The sequence below is a fragment of the Pholis gunnellus genome (assembly GCF_910591455.1).
Source record: "Pholis gunnellus genome assembly, chromosome: 5".
NCBI lineage: Eukaryota > Metazoa > Chordata > Actinopteri > Perciformes > Pholidae > Pholis > Pholis gunnellus.
Genome location: NC_136531.1, coordinates 23,282,925 through 23,307,491, shown reverse-complemented (window position 1 = coordinate 23,307,491; position 24,567 = coordinate 23,282,925). Strand labels below are relative to the sequence as shown.

Here is a 24,567-nt window from a genome sequence, read left to right as displayed (position 1 = left end):
AAATGATCAAAGGAAGTATATATTTTGTCAAATTAAAGGAGGTTTGATATCTCGGTAAAGTTTCTCTCCTCCTCTTCCACCTCGTCTCCTCAAAGCTGCTGATGCAACATGCACAGATGTTTATTTTCTGTATTTCATCAGGCAAATTTTATTTTCATGACAAAGTCTATAATTCACTTCAATCTTCAGTGAAATAGATTATTTATGTACTTTGTCAGTAGAAAGGAACAATTCCATAAAATAACACAATAGATGTTAACAGTTTCCATAGAACATCTGTCTTTGTGTCCTGCCTGTTATAAACATCACCCTGATATTTAAAATGATTTTAACATTTCACACCCAACACAAAACAAACAGTAAGCAAGCCTCTGGTGTCTTTCACTGTTCGTATTTTCTGGCTTCAGAGTATCATTTAGTATCATTTGTGCATAATAACTGATCTGTACAGCAGGTGAAGGAGAAAAGAAGATGAATGAAGCTTTTGTTGCCTTGGCAACGTTGGCTACTTATTTATAATAATGTATCATTTGATAAAATAATTATATGTTTTGTACATACAATCTTATTGTGCAGAGTAAAATATTATTCATAGCTGTCAAGTAAATGTTGCGGACTAAAAAGTTGAATATTTCCTTATGATGGAAGTAGAAGTCTAACTTAGAATAAAAAGGAAATACTCAAGTAAAGTATAAGTATAAGGGGTATCACAGCCGCACTTAGAGGACCAGCATGTAGGATCTAGTGGCATCTAGTGGTGAAGTTGTAGATTGCAACCAACTGAAAACCCCTTCGCTCACCCCTCCCTTTCCAAGAGTCTCTCTCTCTCTCTCTCTCTCTCTCTCTCTCTCTCTCTCTCTCTCTCTCTCTCTCTCTCTCTCTCTCTCTCTCTCTCTCTCTCTCTCTCTCTTAGCAGCTCCATGGCAACATTTCTGTTGGTGCCAATGTCTGTTTGTTTGTTTGTGTGTGTGTGTGTGTTAGCGTGTGTGTGTCCTCCAGACATCAATGTACATTCGTGTCACTGCACCAATTAGTTGTTTGAGCCTCTAAACAGCGAGCAGACAAAGGGACAATGCCTCATGAAATGTGGTATAAATAGCAACTTTCAGTTCAAAACCTTTGGTTACTTCATTAGCAGGGACCTTGGGGGGAGACGTGTGTGTGAGTTTTTGTGTGTGTGTGTGGGGGGGGGTGGGGGGGGGGGGGGGTGGGGGGGGGGGGGGGGGGTGAGCTTCACATCACCAAGGGCTTCTCGTGGATTCATCTCCGGGATTCATGGACCAAGATCAGAATAGTACAAGAACCTTCTGTAGAGCAGTGGTTCTTAACCTTTGTTTGGGGGGGGGGGGGGGGGGGGGGGGGGTCAAAGCAACGTCTCCTGGCGGTGGAGTGATTTTTCAACTCATGTTTGCCAAATTTACGCCACATTGCTTCAGGCACTCTGCGTTTGTCTACTCAGGGACGGAGCAGAAAACCTCATGGCCTGGGAGCCAGGAAAACCAGCAAGAACAGCTGTTGGCTGGAAACAGGGAACAAGGGGTGGAATCATCTATTGTTAAATTGTTTCTGACTTCTTTATTAAACTTCTTGAAAATAATAGATTTCTGTAAAAGCAGATACATTGATGCCTATTGTCATGTGGCCCTCTCTGTCAAACCTCTCTCTTCCATCTACTTGTGGGACAAAATAAAAGACGTACTGTGCTCACTGTGAATAAGCAGCGTTGGTTGCCATGGCAACAGCAGCTTCATTCATCTTCTTATCAACCTCTGTGCTTGAAGCCGGATTTATTTTTACAATTTGAATGACTAACATTACATTTGCAAGTGCGGCAGCTAAAAACGGGCCACAGCAGAGTCAGTAAGTGAGTTATTGAGCGACACACAGACGGTTCCATGGAAAACATTAACATTTATTGTGCCAATGTAATTGTTCCTTTCTAATGACAAAGTACATACTTATTTATTTCACGATAGACTTTATCATAAAAATATATGTTCATTTTAGATAATACACAAAATAAACATCTGTGCATGTTGAATCTGCAGCTTTGAGAGACGAGGTGAAAGAAATCTTTACAGTGATAACAGATATCAAACCCTCTTTTATATTTCAACATATATACTATATATATATATATAATTCCTTTTCTTTCCTCTGTGGAAAGTACAAGCTCAGGTTTCAGGTCTCTTCTTTTTTCCAGCATTAAATAATCAATATCTGCCTCCTCTCTAGAGCACAAGTTCACGATTTTCAGCTGAAAGTTGGAATACATGAGGGGCAATACGGGTAAAGGCAGAGGCCAGCGGGCTAAACAATTCCATATTTGGCCAGGTCGCTGAGCTCCATGTCCCCGAAGGCTTCCCACGGGCAAACCACTGTGATGTCTGTGCCCAGGCCCTCCATGCCGGGGATGTCGTCTCCGAATCTGAGCGCATGAGACAAAGAAGATCTGATCAGTACAAACTGAGAGAAGTTTTGTATGAAAGTAAAGGACTAAAATGGCAAATGAAGAAAATACTTGTTTATTGTGTGTGTGTGTGTGTGTGTGTGTGTGTGTGTGTGTGTGTGTGTGTGTGTGTGTGTGTGTGTGTGTGTGTGTGTGTTCTTAAATCCATCTCACCCCTTCTGTCCGGGTTTAGGCGCCTTGCTCTTGAAGGTGCGCATGGCCCTCTGCTTGAATTTGGGAGGTGCCTTCTTGTTGACGGGGACTGCGACATCTGCGTCTGACATTTTGATTATTTACTGAAAAAGAACAAAATACATGAGATCCATGACACTGCTTTGTCCTAAATGACAAATTAATTCATATCTTGCACTGCACCTATTTTTATTCAATTTCGTTCCACTTTTTTGAAACCCTATTTACTGTAAGTGTGTCATTTCATATTAACTTGTGTTAATTTAACATCTTGTTTCTGCATATTCCTCTGCTACAGACAGCCAGTAATCTCCCCTTTATAGAGGTGTCATTACAGTAAAATCAAAAATCAATAGCTCGTCAAAGCATAATACATAAAGCATTGATATAGAAAGTACAACCAACGTTCAAAACTCCTCCTCCATCGAGTAAAAAGAGGACATTATATGGAGATAGGGACTGGGCTTTGGTCAGTAAGAAGGCCGGCACAAAGAACTATTCCTTGTAAGGTTTTCTCCGTAACAATCTCAGATCTCATTTCAGCTCCTTTTCAGCCATAATACTGCTGAAAGAAAAGCTATGAAGCCGTCACTCTGTCTGTCCTTTTCTTCTCTGAAGCATTACATGTTATCAAAGCCGTAGCAGAGCTGAGAAAATTGCAGTTTCAACTCACCTTCTGTTGAAGTCAAAGTGTTTTTCTGATGCTGTCTGATGAGCCTCGCTTGTTTCTTACTTGTGGTTTTCTCTCTCCGTCCGACGGTCCCTTTTTAAAGTCCTCCAAATGACTAATCCCATCAGATGGTGCCGTGTGATTGTTTTATTTGCCAACTTGGCTCCGTTCTCATCTGTCCCAGCTCAGCCTCAAAGAGACGAGATATAAACACAGGTGTACTTCCAGTTACTGCAGATCTCTCAACGTGTGAATAAAGTGAATTATTGAGGTGTCATTAATTGGCAGTATGTGACAGTAATCAAGTTGAAGTAACTTCTCATTTTAGTTTAGACACACGAGTCGTTTATTTAATGTATATGAAAAATAACTGCAGGTGTAAAACAATGTCCTTTGTTTTTATTACATATCTATAAAAAGCAGTATGTAAAGGCTTTTCAACCCGTTTAGTGATAAAAGGCTCCAAAAAAAGGATGGGGAGGTGTCAATATGTTATGCTGAATGTGCCAAAATACAGGAACTCAATATCTTGAATAACACAAAAAGATGTGAACCAGCAGCTGCTCTGATGAATATTTTAAATTAGAAATTCCTTCTTTTTTTTTTGCATTTGCCAGCTCCCTTCCTTTGGCATACAGTATAATACCACTAGTGGACAGTTACCCTCTGTACTTTACTTAAGTACATTTTTATCATTTCTGTACAACTACAACATTAAAATGCTCTTACAATCAATAGTGATAAAAAAAAGTATAATAATATATTCTTTAACTTTTTAAAAAGAGCCATTTTGCATGGTGAGACATTTTCTTGTGATACTTTAAATACATTTTGCTTTCGTCAAATTTTGAATTCAAGAACTTTATGTTTAATGGGACATTTTTGTACTTTTCACTGTACTTTTTGTACATTTTTGTACTTCCACCACTTCTACTACTACTACTACTTCATTTAATGATAGTATGTCTGATGAATATGTAGTTTTTAGTTTCCAGTTATTTACTTCCATGTATAGACTTGAAAACCGCAATTTCCAAATATGACTTAAATGGCAGTTCTGGTCATATAAAGACACAGAGCCCAGCAGTAATTGTAAAACACTGAAGACTGGGATGTATTTTAACCTTATTTGTAAACAAACATGACGCAACTGATACGCTGGATGAAGCACGTGATGGAAGATCAGGGAAGCCCTGAGCGATGAGAACAATCCCTCATGACAGAAAAAGAACACTTAACATTAAGCTCTTAATCCTTCACCTCAGACTCGCACAGATTCAGGTTAAAGAGAGACACTCACAGTATCTGACAACAAGAGTTAATGTGACATGAAGAGACACGTGTGAGGGTCAAACATACAAGACTCACTCCATGACTTTGTTAGAGGATACAAATTGCCCCTAAATTTAAAGTACATTTTCTAGCTTTGTCACCTTTTTTTTTTTAAATAAGCTGATTAAGAATTCACATATTCAGAATCAGGTCCCAAAACAACTCCCATCATACAGTAAATTGAATTGAGTCTCTCTCACTTATGCAATGCTGCAGACGTGTTCACATGGCAGGACACCCTGTTGAGCCCCCTCCTTAATCTTACAGAGCGGAGGGGCCCGAAAATCATAGATAAGCATGTCAGGGGGATTAGCATCAGGTCGTATATAAGAAGGCACCAGGGCAAAGGCCAGGAAGACATACACTGACCAGAGACACGTCGACCTGAAGCCAACAACAGAAAAGGTAAGGCCAAACTATGATCTTGACTTTTAAAACTGCTGTAATGATTAAGGTTAGAGCATAAACAAGAGTGCAGAAAGGTGCTGCAACAGTGTGAGATCAGAGTGAGGTGCACGTGTCACGGATGTGATCTTTAAATGGTAGAAACCAAAGTTATTTTTTAGACAAAGGAATCTGTTCTTGGGATGTGCTATTGTTGCTGATCAATTTTGGAAAAAGCCTCAGATGTGTCTGAGAAGCCAAAACCTTTTTTTTAATGCAGATGAAAACCCAGATTATTTTCTGTGTCGTTTTATCCACCTTATAACTTATATCTGCACTTTGCATTCTTTTGTTTTATACATTTTCTTGGTCTCTTCTGTAAGGTATTATATAATTTAAATTGACTTTACTTAACTAGTTTCTTTTTACATTGTGGAGGCCCTGCAATATCTGGGCAACGACTCCTCCGCTCAACATGTTCAAATATTAACGGCAGGACTTCCAAATGTCTGTTCCTCTGTCCTAAGGACGAATGATTATGTATGTGCAAAAGATTGATATTCATTTTAGGTCTTACTTTCAGTTCAGTTCATGGAAAATTTGCTTGCAGCATAGTAAAAGGATAAATCATAGTAACATGCAATAGCAGTAATGACATAAGTGGCAGCGATACATAAGAAAAGACAAAACTAATAAATAAGAACACGTTAAAGGAAAACTGAAACCAACGAGCCAATGAAAGCACTGCGCACATCTCTGTTTCTAAAACCTTAAATTCTGATGCAAACCATCATTAGCTATGTGACTTCTCCTCCCTTCCTTACTCTTCTCTTTTCAGTAAATATCAGATCTCTGCTGGTTTATGTTAAATAATTGGGCAGCCATTTTGCCCCCCCCAAAACAAAGATTTAGATCTCAAGAGTGCATCCTAGTTTAATGAGGTTAAAACCAGTTAAAAAGAGAAGTCTTTTGGTATTTTCATCACTATTGGAGACAACCCAGATGCTACAGTATCGGTTGCGTTGACTTCTATACTCTGTATAACTGATAACAATAACTGATAACTTTGTCAGCTGTGGCTGATTAAAACCATGGGAATTCTGTAACTAAATTAGGAGTTTGGGTGTGAAGTTTAAGAACTAACTGGTTCACTGAGACTTTATGCCATCAGAGAGGTCAAAGTCAGATTCTGGTCCACAGCAGCGCTGAGCGTTGCAGTAAGATAAGATTCATGACCAAAGTCACAGAAAGGTCGGATTAGAGCAGATTCAAAATGAGTTGTTGGGGGCAAAATCTCCTTCGACTCAGGGGTTATTATTCACAACAAACAGCCGGCGTGTTGACTTCAGACTGGAATTAGGTGAACGTGGCGATATCCTGGCCTCAAGATGTACGGCCTGTTACTGGGCAAGAGTAATCTTTAAAGCCAAGGTGTAAAAATACACAAAGCTGTTTGTGTAACAGGGTTGGAGGGAGCTTTGTGCCAGCTTTAGTCACTACTTTGACCCAACCTGAGGATGATATATTATCCAAGCACGGAGCGGCGGGGCTGAGAGGAGGAGGAGGGGGGGGGGGGGGGGTCCTACACATTAAGACATACAAATTGACTTTTAGTTGTTGTTCTCTTAGTGCTGAAAGATGGCAGACGCAGCTACTCCCTCCGACAAGAAGGGACCCCCCAAGTTCAAGCAGAGGACTACTCGTACCTTCAAGAGCAAGGCGCCTAAACCCGGCCAGAAGGGGTGAGAATATAGCGGTGCTTTAGTATTTTAGATTTTCTACTTTATACAGTGGCAGTACAGAAATAGTCATTTTTACTCCACTACATTTATCCGTTACTACCTACTTTTCAGATTAAGACTCCACATTAAAACAACAACATAATGGAATAAGCTAATACAATTAAGTCAAAGGTGGTAATGGACAGTTTTCACAATGTTGCATTTGAATTCTTCCACAACTGAAAGTCACATATCAACTCTTTTTCAGATTCGGAGACGACATCCCCGGCATGGAGGGCCTGGGCACAGACATCACAGTGGTTTGCCCGTGGGAAGCCTTCGGGGACATGGAGCTCAGCGACCTGGCCAAATACGGAATTGTCTGAAGAAAACCTGCAGTATTTTCACCACAACTATTTTACCTTCCTGCACCGATTTGGCCCAGTCCTCCCCTCTCGCCCTGCTCTCCTTCCCCTACCAAAATACCTGACCTGATGTCTGTTGTTGTGTTAGGTCCACGTAGGCGTTGGGAAAAAAGGCCCAAAGATTGATACCCAAAAGCTGATATAAAATGTGGCAAAATTGGCAAAAGTAATTTAAAAAAAGTTCTATATCACAATTATTTATATATATATATATATATATATATTTATATACACACACTTCACCGAGGTGTCTATGCTTCGAGCAATAGCTCCAAACCTCCTCCCCCATACTTCCACCATACGGCATCTGGCTTGTGCATTTCTGAGAGACGATGGACGACATCTGTTGAAAGCTGGTTTTATACCTGTTTTGAAGTATATCACCACAAAACCTTTGCTCCTTTCTCTCCAACCTTTTCTACACCATGACCCTTCCTCCTCTTTGGAGCTATTCCTTTTTTAATGTACAGCCGTTTATGATTTCTACTTTTATGAACAATGAATGTAAATTTGTGCACACCATCAAGAACTGAATCAGTGGTTGTTATGGATCTTTCCAACTTTGATGCAAAGTACCCACATTTATCTACTACAATTACAACTCACTTGGACTATCTATTACGCAATCACACATCATGCGAGTTAATGAAAAATGCATTCTTGAGTTCCATTGTTGGAAACACTTGCTGGGGATAAATGTAACAATGAGAATAAGATCCAAGCCATCCAATTTATTGAAGAACTCTATTGAAGAACAAAGAATAAACATGAAAAAAGTAAACACATTTCTTTTAACTTTTGTAACTTTAAATCGAGCACAAGCACAATTGTGTGGTTCTGTGGGTGTGTACGCTGTACTCCTGAATGTGCATGTGTCACATAGAGAGCTGCTCCTATGGCATCCCCAACCCAAGCTGCTATCAGATAGCTACACTTTGTAGCACGAGGTTTTGAGGCTAGCATGAACCTAAATAAAAACATTCAACTAGGGAAAGTCAAGCCATTGCACAGTATCAACAATACAATAACCGCTGGGGTTATATTATATATAATATAAACTTTCTTACTTTAAAATCTGTTTCTTGGTCGACCCTCCACTTCTCCTGTGAACTCAAAAGGGAAATGGGAGCGTGCTATTATTTCTGACTGACAGTGCTCCCGGTCTCCCTCATATGTGAAATACTCAACAAAACAAACTAATGTAGAAATGTGATGATTAGATTGGTAACCACACGTTTACCTCTCCACCTAACTCTACTGCACTCTCCTCGCTTCACTGTCTTTTACTTCCTTAAGTTCTCCTTTTCATTCTCTTCGCCTTCCTGTTTTTAATAATAAATAGCACACTATTCCATAACATTGGCTAACACATTCCCATTTTCGTATTTTATTTCCAAAACATTGCTTGAAATAATAAATTGGCAGGCTGTTAACATATCTTCACCTTTCCTCACCAATCTCCTTCACTCTTCCATCCAGTCGCCTTCCACTCTCTGACAGAAACCATATAAAAATATTTATCTATCTAATTTATTGTGACATTATCACACCACTAGCAAATAATCACTCATAGGATATATAAATGATTGAAACTTACCTGGCTTGAAAATATGTAGTTAGGCCGACATGAATATAAGACGTCGTAAAACACTTCAATCTCAGAAACAAGTGGCGGTGAATGCAGGCAATCGGCTCAATAGTCATAAGACATTTTATACAATCTTGCAAAATTAACCTGTATACTGGTAGTTCCATTAGGCATTAGCCAAACACACTGTCACAATAGAAGTGTGCAAACAATTTGTCATTACTGTGTCTGTAGGCGCAGAGTAGCAGCTGGGGGGGGGGGGGTCGGAGATGCACACGTTATAAATAGTGGCCCCTAACGACCTAGGGGGCCGGTTAAGTGTAGTGAGTGGGGAGGCAGCAGGCAGTACATAACAGGCAATAAAAGGTGTTTTGAGAAAGTGCGAGTCACCACAACCACGAGACGTTCTTGAGCATGCAGCCATAACTGCCCACTCAAAATATGATGCAGTTAAGCTGCAGCAGAATGAGAGATTATAGACGCAGACAGACACAGAACGCACGCACGCACGCGACCGATCCTCTTGGCAGAGATATAATGTCACGGTGGTTATTTCTCTTTTATATGATATTTATTCAGTCTCTTTCAAACTCTGTGCCGACTAAACTGGAACGTTGTTGGGAGTGCTGCTTGATTGGAGACGGATGGAATGTGTGGCTTTCGTGACAAAGCCCAATAGCATTGCAGGGCAAAAGGGGCAAAAAGTAGCGTATCCACAGGGGGGGTGTCATGTTTTCATCACTGCCAATCAGAGCGGATAAATACCAGTGACTACTGCATAGTCATTTGCCCTGCGAATGGTTACCGATTGTAACCTCTCACAAAAGTCAAAATCCAGATGTAGTGGGTTTCGCGTCCAGTGGGAAAGGGGGGCTTTAGTCATGGCTGTGTAATGCGAAAAAGTTCAGCTTGTCTTGTTATTACGGATCGCTTTAGCATCCTTCTGCTCATGTCTTGATTTTCCAGCTTGCAGGTTCATGATTTAGCATCATCAGTGGTTTCCAGCCACAGCAAGTAGCCGTTTTAAACAAAAAGCTCAAATAAACCCATTAAATGCTAATGCTACAGATTTCTCTAGGAGTTGGTGGAGACCAACACAAAGCTAAAAGTAGAGAGAATGTTGGACCAGCAACTCCAGACTCCAAATGGATGCTAGTGTTGCTTCGGATCAGCGGTTTATTCTTAAAAGACTTTGTGCATTTAAGAAGCGGAAATTGGCAAGTGTTGTAGAAGTGTAGAGATGTAAGAAGTAACTTTTTCGTTCGATATCATACGAACTGTTGTATCTGAATACGTTGAAATAAGCGCCCGTTTTGCTGCCAGGCTACCATATCCGCTTAAAAGACAATGAACAATGAAGTGCTGTGTGTTTCCACTGCCATCAAGCAGAATTCTGCAGCAGGTTTAAACTATGCCGACTTGGGGATCAATACTAAGACTTAAACTAGTAATTAGCTCACTTTCTGCACGTACAATAATGTGAAAAACTACAAAAAAATATGATCATCCATATGACTAAATAAATAGAATACCAAAAGAAAACAACCTGAAAGCGTGATCACAACAAAACATTTTTATATAAAACATTTTATATGGACATTCAATAACTAAAAAACATAATGGCAGTCAAGGGGGATATAGACATGACAGAAGAAGAGGACTGGTCATTGAGGAACCCATAGCAACTATGAAGAATGGCCACATAGTTTACTATAATACAGTGGCAAGAAAACCATGACAGGAGAAATGAAGCTGCCACGTGATATTTTGTGCGGCAGCCGTTTCGTTTGTCAGCGGGCCTTTTTTTTTGCCAAACAGCACTGTGCTCTTTGTTGTGTTAGCTAGCTTCAAACTGCTAGCTGCCGGTCATTCTCCATAGAGTTTAGTGGTAAAGAAGAGCGCAACTGGGCTCGGCTGCTCAGGAGTCAAAATATGAAAGACACAAGATTCATGCAAAACATTTTCAAACTTGACAAGTATCGCTCATGCTGGTTTGTCCATGCCGCCAGTGGCTTCATAAGTCCATCTTTGTGTATTTTGTGTAGCACTTCTCAAGTTGAGAACCAAAACGTGCTGGGGACTGTAAGTTAGCATCTTTGGCTAGGTTTTTTTTTTTTTTTTTCTTTTTTTTGTCCAGAGCACATTCTGTAGTAATTTGGATATATAACAAATAAAATGCTAAGTGTCATGAGAAAATTAAACAGCAGCACATGTAATAGAGAAAAAAAACCTTATTTACCTGTTTTTCCAAATGTGAGAAATGGAAAACACAACGGTAGCTTTGAAATTAGTCAATACATTAGAGGGAAAAAAAATATATACGGATCTCATTCAACACACAACTTAGATCATATCCCACGATGACATTTTGTTTCTCACCATGTTGGAATATCAACCTGCTCATGTATGAGTGATAACACTTTCAGACATTTTACTGGACATCTTAAAACAAACCTGGAGCGACCATGCTGGTCGGGCTGACAGATTTAACCACTGAAATGTAAGGAGTCTGCTTCAAACTAAAAATTAAATTAAAAATTAAAAATTAAAAAAGGAACACAGTTGGTTTTAAACCAAAGTGCTACACACCTATGTTCGTTCATTCCAAATGTCTCAGTCACCAAAACATGGACACAAAATGAGAGAAAAATCCCGCCATTCCTGTATATTTTGAAATAGTCAAATGTCATGCCAACGGATCCTATAATCAACCAAAAACAAAACAAACTGTATCTTGGATTGACTGACTTTTTAACCAAGAGGACAAAGGTTTGATAGTGTTACATGCATACCTCTAGTTTGTCGCTTCTCAGGTACGCTCTCGGCTCAAGAACTTTATTCCAATACAAAAGAAAATAACAAAAAAAAACTTGAAATTGAACTTGCACCTTACCGGAGAAGGAACAACACTTAAAGATATATATATAAAAAAAAGACATACAAAGTGAAAAAGAAGTAAATAAAGACAGCCATAGGATTATGATAATAACAATAACAAAGATAATATATTTATACATACGGCAGAAAAATGTGCTTTCTACAAATCTTTGGAACAAAAACAAAAGCCAAAAAAAAAGCCACGTTTTGGAAATATAGAATACAACGGTATAGAAATATGCACAATAGTAAGGTGTTTTGCATTTAAATATTTTCTATTAACTCGACAGAATCTCTCTCTTGCTCAGTAAATCGCTGCTGGCAGCATCTCAAACACATTTACCGACTAAAGTATGTTTCAGGAAGACTCGTTCAATGTTGGACTTTGCTCTATAAAAGATGGAGCATGAGGGGAAAATCCAAATAATAAATCTCTACATTAAAGGATCAACAAATACTTGAACCCCAGGGTTGTGGGTGGATGATGTTGTTTGGATCTAAAAGCTAAAAAAGAAATCAATTAAAGACGACAATGTTTTAGTGTTGGATCTTTCTGTAGTGTTTTAGTGGTGGTTGCACACACAGTGTGGTGAAATCCTGTGCATTAGAAGGATGATGTGAGACTATAGTTGTGTCATATAGTCCATAAGGTGGAGTATTTGAAATACAGATGCTTATTTTCTGATTTTAACCCCAAGGTTCACTGTTAGATCTACATGCCCCATAACAGCAGTGGCTGCTGAGTCAAACAAAATCATGTTTTTATAAGAATATTAATGAGAATAATTACAATAATAATAATAATAATAATTTGGTAACTTTTTTTCTCTAAACTAATTTCTTTGCATATCATAACAATTTTAAGTTTAAAGGTTCACCATTTCCACATACTAAGAAAACTTGAGGTAAGGAACAGCTCTAATAACCCTCCCTCCCTTCAGCCTTCGGACGTGATTTCTGTAGCGTTATAAACCGTCACACATCATCCCTCCAAGCCGCCGTGTTCAGTCGCCCCTCTGCCAGAACACGGCGAGAATGGAAAGCCTCTCTCCTGACTATCCGCCCACGTTAAGGTGGGATCATAAAAATCCCATCGGTAGGCGTTTTTATCATCGGTGACTCGTCGTTCTGGTTCAAAATGTTGGTTTTTTTTAAGCTTCTCTTTCGATGCGCCTTCCTGCTTCCTACCGCTCCGACGTTTTGTGGACACTTTTTGATTCCCTCCCTTTTTCCTTAAATGTTGAGTGCGTGCAGGCCACACAGCACTCAGCTCTTTTTTCCTCACACATGGTTGACAGCTGTTTAAAATGTCAGTTATCCACATACAGCCTTTGGAAGAACATCTGGGCTCCATCACGAGTCTTGTGCTGCTGAGTGCCGAGGGATTAAGAAGAGGGGACTATAATACAGCCGTGCAATAGGGAAGGTGGCCATTTTAAGTCTTTTTTTTTCTTCTTCTTTTTTTTTACTGTAAAGGCCATCTGTCAGTCTTTAATACAGCATTCCTCTATTTCTGTAGTAGCGTATATACGAAAACGTGGGACTGCTGTGGGGAGGGATCTGAAATATCTTTGTTGAGTCGACTCCACACTTTAAAACCGGGTGCAGTCCACCTCCACGACAACAGAGGGAGCTCTTTCAGAGAAATTCAATGGAAGAGAGGAGCTCCTGGGAAATGCAGTGTCTTTAGTAAGGGGCAAATCTACTGTAGCCTCCCCTGTACAGTGTGGCCTGTGAAACGACAAGAAGATAAACATCTAGTGAATAAAGTCCTTTCAAAATGACATCAGTCATTAATGATCAGTCTGTTGATTCTCTACGTTTCCCTTATTGTCAATAAATTCCATAAAAAGATCAAAACCAAACCCTGATATATACGTCATCCCTCTGTGTCACAAACCTCTATTGTTGTCCAAAAACTATTTAAGACATGAATGAGCCACACTGTTCCTTCATTACCACAAACATGGGCTCTGTAGTTTTATTTCAGAATCAATCCCACATAAACCGTCCTGGTCAAAGCCACACTAACCTCCTCTCGGACACAAATGCTCCCACTATTTGACTACTAATGTTTCTTCATAATATCTAATGTTATTTCTATGCTGGAATACTACCCGGCTCCATATTTACTGCGTTGTCATTTATATAAAACGTAATTTGGCCTCAAAACTACATTTTGACACAAGGACCCTGTAAATTGATCTGTTTTAATGCAACACATACGACAGTAAGCCTCAGCCTCTTCAGGGCCAGAAGACATTTGCCCATTTTGCAGTTTGTTATCCAGATGTGAACACTGAATGCACTAAAAACATAATAATGAGCGGCTAAATACATTTTCTAAAAATATATACAATGTGTGTCCCGTTTGAATAACGTGTGCTCAAAACTACTGCTCTCGGCTGTTTTGTAGGCTAACTTTTGTACTTAAAAATTAATAAAACTATATGTTTGTGACCTGTTTTTAAATATCTACGTCTTAAGTAGGAACTTGGGGAGTGCCACGGGCAGAAAAGGGATGTTATAAAGTATTAAGGGACGGTATAACACATTGTTGGTTTTGCTCTTCATGGGAATTGCTGACAATAAGAAAACTATAGAATAGCACTCGCCTTATCCTTTCAATGTTTGACGACGTACGGGCTTCAGGGACTTACCATGGCTCCGACGCCGTAGGCAGCCGGGTTGAGTGCAGCATGGTAGGGGTCTGCCGTGTAAACTCGTCCGTAGCTATTGGAAAACAAAAAGAAAAAGCCATCAAACACGAGGTGTCGCATAATAATTTGAATGAGAAAAAAAGAGGGAATTTGGCTCATGGCACGAGGTGACTAATATGTGAGTGACTCAAAACGTGCTGCACGGCTCCACTCACCTGTCACTGTAAGCTGCTGCTGCAGCCGCCGCTGCCGCGGGAGTCGCTACCGCAGTCGGCTGGGCGTAGCGATACGCTGCATATCCGCCCTGTGACCAGGCGATGAGGGTCAGAAAGGGGGTGGTGTGGTGCGTGGCGGAGGAGAAAGATATACGATGAAGGGAGAAACAAGAGTAAATCGTTGTTAAAAGGGTTTGCTGTATTTCCTCTACACACTGACAGACTAGTAGTTCATCTAAAAAGGGTTACATTGTGAGCAAAAAAAACTGCTGAGAAGAGAGCGAAAGATTAACAAGCAGACAGTCAGCAAAACTGGCTAATCTGGTGCAGTACGGCATTCACAAGGATGTAGCTCAGGCTCTGTGTGGGTCTCTCCCTCCATGACTACACAATAAACATCTTCCCCTGTGCAACATTAAAGTGCATTATATTTGTTTTCCCCCCACTGTGCGTTGGACATGGAAGGAGAGAGAGTTCATAACCATAACTGTGCCTCACCCCGGTTCCCCTACCAGCAACACACTGTTAAAGAAAGGGGAAGGGGTGGCAAGATGATTGTGTCATTATTTATGTTTAGATGAACAGCTGATGGACAGACACACAAAAAAAAAAAGACTACAGGTGAAAGAAGACAGTCAGCCAGTCGGATTAAAAAACGGGCGCACACACACACACACGCACGCACGCACGCACACACACATTAACGCTCACGTGGCCAGCGGCCAATCACTGACAGACACAGCATGCTTTTCCCAAACTCAGAACGCACAGCGTATTAGGCCAAACATCCCTATAAAAACAAAACAAAACAAACACCGCTGCATTCTACCCTAAAGGACCAGTCACGACCAAGTCCCCGCATTCAGGACCACACAGCTGCCCGCTATCGGAGGAAGGCTGGACCGGGGGGAGGTGGGGGAGAGAGGAAGGAGGACGGGGCGGAGGAAGATGACGTGGAGAGAGAGAGAGAGAGAGGAGGGCATGTAGAAAATGGGTGAGGAAGAGGAAGAGTCACAGAGCAAGGAAAGAAGATAGAGTATAATCATAAAGGGAACAGAAGAAGAGGAAGGAGGTGCTAATGCCAGGAGACACTTCAAAAAAAGGTTTTAATTATTGACTGAGGAAGAAAAGATGAAAAGAGAGAGAAGAAGTGCAATTAAGGTTGACACAAAAAAGAGAGGGGGGGGGGGGGGCGGTAGGGTGGACTGGGGGACGAGTCAGCCTTGTCAATATGTCTGCATGCCGACATTGATTCAGTTAGCATGCCACAGGTGAAACAGATAGGGAGATTCCTGGAAGGGGTCGGAATTAACTGCTGATAGAAACTGTCCTACATCCCTCTGACTACTGTCTTAATCATTTAGCATCCAGTTTGTATTTCAAATCATGGCAATGCAGCTTGCTGACACATAAGAATTCATATGTTTGTGTGAATTAAATGAAAAAAAGTATAACAAAAAGAATGTCCTGAAAAATGGAGTCATTTGCTTTTTTTTTGTTTTTGTCTCAGTCATCACAGTTGTGGACAATTCTCCACAGTTGTGGACAATGTTTTCTGATTATGGAATAAAAGTGTGCGATGAAAATGTCAAATAATGTAATAAAATGTGTTTTAATGCATCTCGCCACAAGAACATAATGAAAAGTCATAAATTCACGGATGAAGCTAGATTTACCTCGGGACGATGCCAAAAAAAAAGAAGACAAAATGTATCTTGGAATAGACTTGAAAACCTAATCACTAGTGCAGATTTGGGTAAAAGATATTGACCCACTGTTCAAGTATTGACCTGCAATACTGCACCTAACTTCCCCTAAAAATGTACACCCATCTCTCCCGTAGATCATTTGTGAATGGACGTCTTTGATGCAGTACATGCGTCACAAAATCAGATTTCAACTTAATTCTCTTCTCCCCCTTCCGCAACTCCACCCATGTCAGAATCCAGTGAGTTAGTAGAAGAAGACAGAGAAGGCGTTTCAATCTCAGATGGTCAATAATGTCTAGCAGCACGCAGTCATTGGAGACGAGGAGGATGCACACTGGCTCTCACACAGAGTGTGTAAACCCTACCTGGGGCAATCTGCCACTAATGTCCTGAAACACTAGTCTACAGAGAGAACAGAAACAGCTATTGTCAACCTGGTCACACACACGCGCACACACACTCATAATCACATTGGTACAAACTTAACTCACAAATGCACAGATTAGACAAACCCGAGAGGAGTGTACTCGTGAATGAACACTTTGATGAAGGTGTGTGTGTGCGCTCCTATTTTTATATCTGTATGCATCTTTATATGAGATTGTACATTACATGAAAACAAAAGAGATGAGTTCAATTTATTTGCAATAAAAAAATTAAAAAAAATTAAATTTAAGATTAAGTCCAGGGGAACAAGAAACACCCAAAAGTACACGTCTCTATGGGTTTGGTCCGTGCCATGTCACACTTGAAAACCCACAGGCAAGAGGGGGGGGGGGGGGGACATAGGTGAGGAGTGAGGCAGTAGAGGGGAGAGAGAGGTATACTTACATAGAGATCAGCTGCACCGTAAAAGCCATCCTGATAGGCCATCATACTGAGAGAGAGAGAGAGAGAGAGAGAGAGAGAGAGAGAGAGAGAGAGAGAGAGAGAGAGAGAGAGAGAGAGAGACGAGAAAGGAAAGAAGGTAAAGGAGAGAGAGAGAGAGAGAGAGGAGCGGTGGTGGAAAGTCGAAAACAAACAAAGAATGGTGTGATGCGCCACCATGTGGGCATTGCAGAAAACAGCAAACAAAGAGTGACGATTGGGGGAAGAGAGCGAGAGAGAGAGAGAGCGAGAGAGAGAGAGGTGAGAGAACGGTGCCAAACAGATTGTGAAAGAGAGAGAGAAAGAAGGGTGAGATTATTACACACCGTGCAACATGCAAGACCAAATACCACCTCTTTGTCTACGACTGCACAAACTTTAGAGTGATACTACTGTTACTTAGTCCACGAGACAAACGTCTGTTAGGAGAAAATACTCCGCCAGTGGATCACTAAGCCATTGTAACATAATCATCTTTCAGGTACAAGGACATGGTATTTCAGCTCAGCAAACCCTCAATGTCAATATCTCGATTAAACAATATGTATTCAAACACACAGCGTGCACAATTATGAAGTATTATTTTGAACTGAGTGAAGGCATGCATTTAAGAAGACAGACATATGTCGTCTAGTTTTAACAGCAGTTTACTGGCTTAGTGATCAGTTTCTATGTATGTTTATGTGTGTGTGTGTTTACCCCGGGTAGGTAGGGATGGCGGGTTGTGGCACAGCGGCCCTGACGGCGCTGTAGACGGGTCGGGCTCGACCCCGGAGGTGAGCGCCTCGAAAGGTGGCAGCGGTGGAGGCCGCTGCCGCCGCTGCTGCTGCTGGGTACGGAAACCCCGGTACTGAGAGACAGAGAAGTTGGGAGAGATCGGCTGAAGTGCCTTCAGGATAAAAACATTATCTGTGCATCCTGTCTCCAACACAACAAAGCTAAATCAGTGTGAAGCCAAATCTTGTGGTCGTACCTGTATAGAGCTCAGGGCTGTACATGGCTCCAACCATGGGACTCAACTTCCATCCAGCTGTAGTCGACAAAAAACAAACGGACCTTTAAATCAATATGTGACGGAAGCAGGCAGACATTCTAGGATTTGCACATTCCTTCAGAGTGATCTTTGCTGTTCGAGAGGATATTGTTATATATGGATTTTTTAGAAGAGTTGCATCATCGTGATCACAAAGTTTTATTGTCCTACTTTGAAGAGAAAAGAGTTACTGAGGCTTTGTCTTGTGGGGTATCAGAGTTGCAACGATTAAGCGATCAGTTCTCGGATCACATCAGTTTTGATAAACGATTAATCGGTTTGAGTAATTATTTTCAAGAAGAAAAAAAGGAAACATTCTCTGATTCCAGTTTCTTAAATGTGTATTTTATTTTTTTACTCCACTATGACAGTAACTGAATGTCTTTGAGTTGTGGACAAAACAGGTTATTTGACGAGGTCATCTTGGGCTTTGGGAAACCTTAATCGACATTTCTCCCCGTTTTATGACCAAATCGAGAACATTATCCAGACTAATCGACAATGAAAACAGTGGTTAGTGACAGAACTTTTGGGTAAAGTGCCTAATGAAGGAGATCAATACTAACATTTTAAAAAATTTAGGGGGAAAAAAAAAGGTAGAATTGTCCGTTGTGAAGTTTAAAGTGCATTACCGTACGGCAGCGTTGCGAGGCCCTCTCCGTTAGAGTAAGGGGTGGTCATCTTCTTGTTCGTCATCACTCTCGCTGTGGCGTTGTTCACCTGGACACCAGAAAAAGTGGTCAGAGGCTAAAGTCGACACAGTACAACAGAAAAACAAGCATTGGGGAATTGAAAAATGATGCAGAATCTAAACATTGTAGTTGTAAGCTTTCTTAAACTGAATGTATTCTGAGGGAGATACTCTGCACATGATGATCAGTGTTTTCATATTGAACTTGAAGTGTGAGGTGTCATTACACTTGAAACAGCTGTTTACTTATGACAGAGGTTAATTCTGTTGATGAGCAGCGATGGTATTTGATGCATGCGCTTCTTTTGAAGGAGAGAGACATTGAAAACGAGGATCCTGGTGAGTAAGTCAGGCAGTTTCGCACACAAACAACGCAACCATTGGCACACAGAACAAAGAAAACAACAAAATATTTCAGAACGAAAGCATTCAAAAAGAAATCCAAGACCAGTTTATGGCTACCTTTTCCAAAAAAAAAAAAAAAAAAGGAGGGAAAAAGAAGGTGAATTAAGCGGCAGATTCATCAGTTGAACACAATGCAAAAAAACATCAATCAAGGAGTTCATACACAGATTACACGCAGCCAATCAAGAGCGCATCACATCACCAGAGGTGAGCAAAACTAGCCAATCAGCAAGCATCAGATGCAGCAAGAGACCAATCAAAAAAAGGTTCGGCAGCCCTCCCGATCCAATACACACCATACAGAAGAAAGGGAGGGAGGGAGGGAGAGGGAACGACAGAGAAGAGACAGAAATATAGAGGGATGCAGGAGGAGGAGCCAGTCCACATGAAAAGACACAGAAAAACACGTACATGATGTGGAGGAGAGAGAGAGAGAGAGAGTGAACAATCCATTCAAATGTGCAATTCTTCTAATGACCAAACGGAAACGATAAGATGCGATACACACATACAAATATACATCTGACCGTTTGCCTACATTGGATCTAACTGTACAGGAGCAACAATGGAGAAATGATGAATGGAGCGAGAACGACTACAGAGAGAGTGAGAGTGAGAGAGCGAGAGAGAGAGAGAGAGAGAGAGAGAGAGAGAATAAAGTCTAGATAAAGACAGAGTATGGGGGATGCAAATATCATTCCTCAAAAAAAAAAAAAATCAAAAATCAAAATCAAATCAGACCATGGTTGTGATACACTGCCAGGCATTCCAGATCAGTGTCGCACACCAGAGAGACCTCGAAGCACACAAACCACCAACACACACACACCATCCAGAACCAAACTGATCAAAAAGTAAAACAAGGACACCTCGCCACGGGAATCAGAACAAAGAAAAAGCTGCCGTTGCTTAATCAGTGGCACGAATTCTTACGTTTGCTTTGCTGGGGGTCTACCAATACATTTTGTGGCAGCTTCTTTTTTTTTCTTTAAAAAAAGGCTAAAATGCTAAAAGTGTATATTTAAATATGAAGAGTAGCTTTGCTTCGAAGTAGAATAAGTGTGCATCCTCTTTTCTATTCCTCCACATTTATATCTTATAAATTTGAATGTGAAGTCCAAACAGCCATACCTCTACAACGGTCTGCAGTCTACAAAGTGGCACAGAAAGGGATCATCAAGTACTGCAGTACACCGCGATACACAGACAACTAGTATCCTCTTTCCGGTAACGCCAACATAGCACTCATGCTTCGGGCATGCTGTCCCACTACGGTGCAAAAAAGAATGCAGCTATTGAGCCGACACGACACGGGAGAGATGAAATAGTACTATATGGCGCCATACAGATGACGAGAAAGAGAGAGTAAACCATGCAGGATACAGCTCTGGAATTAAATGCTGAATGCAGTTAGAGAAGGTGATTGGAATGAATGCATAAGAAGTGGTAGTCAAGAGATGTTGCACTTGCAGATAGATGCAGTACATTCAGTTATACAAGGTGGCCGTTATACCGCCATGCGATCAATGGCTAATCTCATAATCGTTTCATTCACCACCTCCCCAATCAATCACAGGATTAGCCAATCGGGTTCTGTCAATCATTCAATCAATCAGGCGGGCTCCCTTCAGTGAAGGAGTCCCTGTCATTTGGGTGTTGGGTGCATTTTATTTCACTATTTTGACGGATGGGGTGGGGGTGGGGGGTAGGGGTGGGGTGGGGTAGGGGGGGGGGGGTCATTCAAAGATGATGCCATGTGTACACAACTTACCGTTGCCAGGGAAACGGCGTGAGGACACGCGAGCAGTTACCGTGGAGACTGACAACAACAACAACATACAAAAATCATCAGGGAAATAGAGAAAATATATGTAAGAAAGAAATGGTGAACCAAATAACTAAACAAAAAAAGAAAACAAACAAAACGAGGTAATGAAAAGCAACCCCCACCATGTGGTAGAGAGGAAGTGATGCAACAGGTCACGCGTCAGTCAGCTACACGTATCAGCCGTTTGACAACGCTCTCGCCGCTACTGGTTAAAAACAACCCCCCCCCCCCCACTACAAACACAGATCATAAAAGTTGATAAAGGGGGCAAACAAATGGAAACAGAGAAATGTGAGGAAGATAAATCTGCCTTGGGGAGCGGAACTACCCGTTATTATTGGCCAAAATATTCACTCAAAATCAAACTTAACCTCCAATGTTTATGCTACTCGACTACATCACAGGACAGGGAAACGGACAGAGATGGGGGGTGGGGGGGGGGGGGTGGACAGCAGAAATGCAGGTGCATATGGGGACACACGAACTGGGAGAGACAGACAGACAGAGACTGGCCTGGTGAGAAAAGAGTGAAGAGAGATGGAGGAGAACCAATAAATAATAAGAAAGAAAGGAGAGGGAACGGCCGCTCTCTATTGCATACTCTTCTTCACGTGTTCATTCTCTCTCCGCCCTCCATATTTTTAGTCCTGCACACCCACACACAGAGACAGAGAGGAGTGCAAGACATTCGAGACCACGCATGCAGAGGAGCTTTAGTAGCGAGTAAAAAGAAAGCATGATTGTTTTTGGTTTTTTTGTCAAGAGCCAGAGCAAATGGCGAAAGCATGGTGTATCTGATCTCCAAAGGCCATTTGCAACTGAAAACCGAGCTCATGCTAACAAATAAATAAAATAAAAAAAAGATGCCACAACAAAATGCACTTCCGTGAGATCTGTTTTTTTTTTTTTTTCAGGAGTGGTGGATGCAAACTGTGTGTGTGTAAACAAAACGTTGTTGTTTTTTTTAACCATTCATCTTGCACGCCTGAATATTAACATTTTCATGAAGCATCAGAAATGACACCACACGTCTCACAGCAGACTCATTTCAAGACTCAAACTGCCCCCTGAAAATGCTCCCCATCATGCATCAGTCTGTTAACACATCACACCTGCTACCCAGAGTCACCCGTGTAAAATCTCCATGACGATATCTGACCTTATGATCCATCCATGCAACATACAGTAGCCTCTCACAGACACCAGCAAGCACTTTTGGAGGGTTTTTTTCACAGGAAAAAAGGCTATTAACTGCCCTTCCAGTCGTTAACACAACCATTAACCAAAGATGGCCACTCATCATGGATCGTGGAAGAAGTGATGATGGTCATGAAAAAAGGTGCAGGAGAATCAAAAACATAATAAATAATAAAAAGAAGAGATAAGATCCTACATGCTGTGACAGAAGCGGATATAGTCAGCGACCGCGTCGTGTGGCGACGTCTCGCCGGCCATGCCTGTTGCGTAGCCACTCCACACAGCATGCTTTGCAAACCACACAGCTTTAAGATCAAGGTGCAATGGACAGCCCACAACATCGACAACAACAACAACAACAGCATAAACATCGACAGGAAGTGCCGTCAAGAGGAGACGTCTGTGTGCGTGGCACCGCTGCACCATGCTGTAGTGAAGCCAGAGGGGTTAGAGTCGAACACATACATCCAGCCTGGAAAACCTTCGCTGGGGCAGAGACGACCAGAACAAACTCATTCTCATTGTCGGACATGGAAGGGGAAACAGAGGAGAAAATGGTCGCCATTTAAAAATAAAAATAAAAAGGGGGCGGGGGGGGGGGGCCAAGGCGTTGTGAGTTACCTCGATTTTACGTCCTTCCACCAGCGTGCCGTGAAGCTTCTCTCTGGCCCGCTCCGCATCCGCGCTCGTCTCGAATGTTACAAAACCGAAGCCCTGAGAGGAGACGGGGAGAAAGGAAAAAAGAAAAGGGGGGGGGGGGGGGGGGGCAAGAGAAGGTTGAAAAGGGATTTTGAGCTTTTGCTGAGCTCGTTTTTGTTAACAATTATCCAAAATGACGCATTGTTTTCTGTTCTTCATACCTTGGACCCCCTCTCGTTGAAAATGATCTCCACGTCGAGGATTTTGCCATATTGCTGCAAAATAAAATAAATAAATAAATAAATAAAATGAAGAAACATGCAAGTCTTGTGCTGCATCTTGCCACAGGGTGTCAGCACTGTTCAACCATGAAAAGCTGGCACCGAGCCAGTTCATCATGGGCTTTTCTTCCACCATGTCTTCCTTGCCTCTGCTTTTTTCTCTGCACCACATTTGAGACGCATTCCTCTCGCAAAAAAAAAAAGAAAAAAAAAAAACGATCGTGAAGCCAGAATTTTACACCTGGCTCTAAATCATCTCGTCGTCTTTCTACAAGATGACATGCCAGGTCAAGGTTTTGTTTTTCAGTCAAATCGTACAAAAGACAGATTCCTTTTAGCTGTAAGGAATATGACAGAGCCTTATATTCTTTTATAATCTCACTCGAGGACAGGAACAGTGAAAAGGAAAGGACACAGTGCGGACGTCACCGGAGCGTTCCTTTGATTATTTTAATAACGACATGCTTTTAATCCACTTGTCTGGGTTACTGTTATTTGATTATGCATAGCGGGAAGGGGGGGGGGGGGGGGGGGGGGGGGGAGTACTGCGGTCTACATACCCCAAACATCTGCCGTAGGTCGGGGTCTCGGAAGCGGAAGGGGATGTTGGACACATGGAGGCGTTTGGGGGTCCCCTTGGCGTCCGAGTCATCCCCAATGCTCCCTCCACCACCGACTCCTCCTGAGCCAACCACTGAACCGTCAATCTGGGAGGACCCATCTGACTGCTGGCACAGACAGACAGACAGAGTTTTTTTAACAATTATTTTCTAGATGCAAGTATTTTCTAGATTCATTGATCAAATATTTTAATCTAGACACACCCTTTACCAGAATCCAAAGCAAAGTAAGGGCTACAGATGGACAACGCCTGCCACTTTAACACAATACAGTTCAACAGCACCACAGACTACAGCTTCCAAAATGGCCATAGAGTTAAATGGACACCTCCTTTATTACAGGACTGTTGGATTAGACGGTTATTAGTTTTAGCTACGTGTATCAAAATAAATGTAGAGAGGTTTATAGATCTTTTACTTGAGGAAAGGGACAATGGTAAAGGATCTGTAATTGGTACTGTTCAGTTCACTGACACTGGGCATCAGATTTTGTATCATGAGAAGAAAAGTCAGATTGGTGCATCCCATTGATTAACTATACTTTCTGAATCTGTAACGTGTATTGCTCTCGGCGCTCTCTCAAGCCAAAGACCTGATGTGGGCCACACAGACACACACAGAGGAGGAGGCCGGAACTCACTTGGACACTGAGGCTGTTGGCGACGTTTGCGGCGATGTTCGCTGCTCCGCCGGCTTCCACGGGGCCCTGGACGGCCCCCGCCGCGTACAGGCTGCCCCCGTAATCCAGGGCCAGGCCGTTCTGGGGGGGCGGCGGCGGAGGTGG

At 41.7% G+C, this 24,567-nt stretch overlaps 3 protein-coding genes across 3 annotated transcripts in view; 1 reads left to right on the top strand and 2 right to left on the bottom strand.

The window, feature by feature from the left end:
* Positions 1 to 2,310: 2,310 nt before the first annotated feature.
* On the bottom strand, positions 2,311 to 2,733 carry LOC306695967 (retinal cone rhodopsin-sensitive cGMP 3',5'-cyclic phosphodiesterase subunit gamma-like; the record flags this gene model as incomplete). Its single annotated transcript, XM_079159424.1, has 2 exons — positions 2,311 to 2,428; positions 2,624 to 2,733. The coding sequence occupies 2 exons, from the start codon at positions 2,731 to 2,733 to the stop codon at positions 2,311 to 2,313; spliced, it is 228 nt and encodes a 75-aa protein (XP_079015550.1).
* Positions 2,734 to 6,665: 3,932 nt separating this feature from the next.
* Positions 6,666 to 7,134, top strand: LOC306695472 (retinal cone rhodopsin-sensitive cGMP 3',5'-cyclic phosphodiesterase subunit gamma-like; the record flags this gene model as incomplete). The annotated part of the gene is made up of 2 exons (XM_079158725.1): positions 6,666 to 6,769; positions 7,017 to 7,134. 2 exons carry the CDS (start codon positions 6,666 to 6,668, stop codon positions 7,132 to 7,134), a joined length of 222 nt encoding a protein of 73 aa, XP_079014851.1.
* A 3,185-nt stretch (positions 7,135 to 10,319) lies between these two features.
* The window catches only part of rbfox2 (RNA binding fox-1 homolog 2), a 26,136-nt gene continuing 11,888 nt past the window's right edge, over positions 10,320 to 24,567 (bottom strand). Inside the window, exons 3-13 of the mRNA XM_079158745.1 lie at positions 24,424 to 24,567; positions 23,724 to 23,891; positions 23,104 to 23,157; positions 22,865 to 22,957; positions 18,755 to 18,842; positions 18,063 to 18,119; positions 17,789 to 17,939; positions 17,054 to 17,099; positions 14,514 to 14,602; positions 14,299 to 14,371; positions 10,320 to 13,369 (exon numbers count right to left, since the gene is read on the bottom strand). Of these exons, the coding sequence (XP_079014871.1) occupies positions 13,325 to 13,369; positions 14,299 to 14,371; positions 14,514 to 14,602; positions 17,054 to 17,099; positions 17,789 to 17,939; positions 18,063 to 18,119; positions 18,755 to 18,842; positions 22,865 to 22,957; positions 23,104 to 23,157; positions 23,724 to 23,891; positions 24,424 to 24,567 (1,008 nt within the window). The 3' untranslated portion in view covers positions 10,320 to 13,324. The remainder of the gene's footprint in view (positions 13,370 to 14,298; positions 14,372 to 14,513; positions 14,603 to 17,053; positions 17,100 to 17,788; positions 17,940 to 18,062; positions 18,120 to 18,754; positions 18,843 to 22,864; positions 22,958 to 23,103; positions 23,158 to 23,723; positions 23,892 to 24,423) is intronic.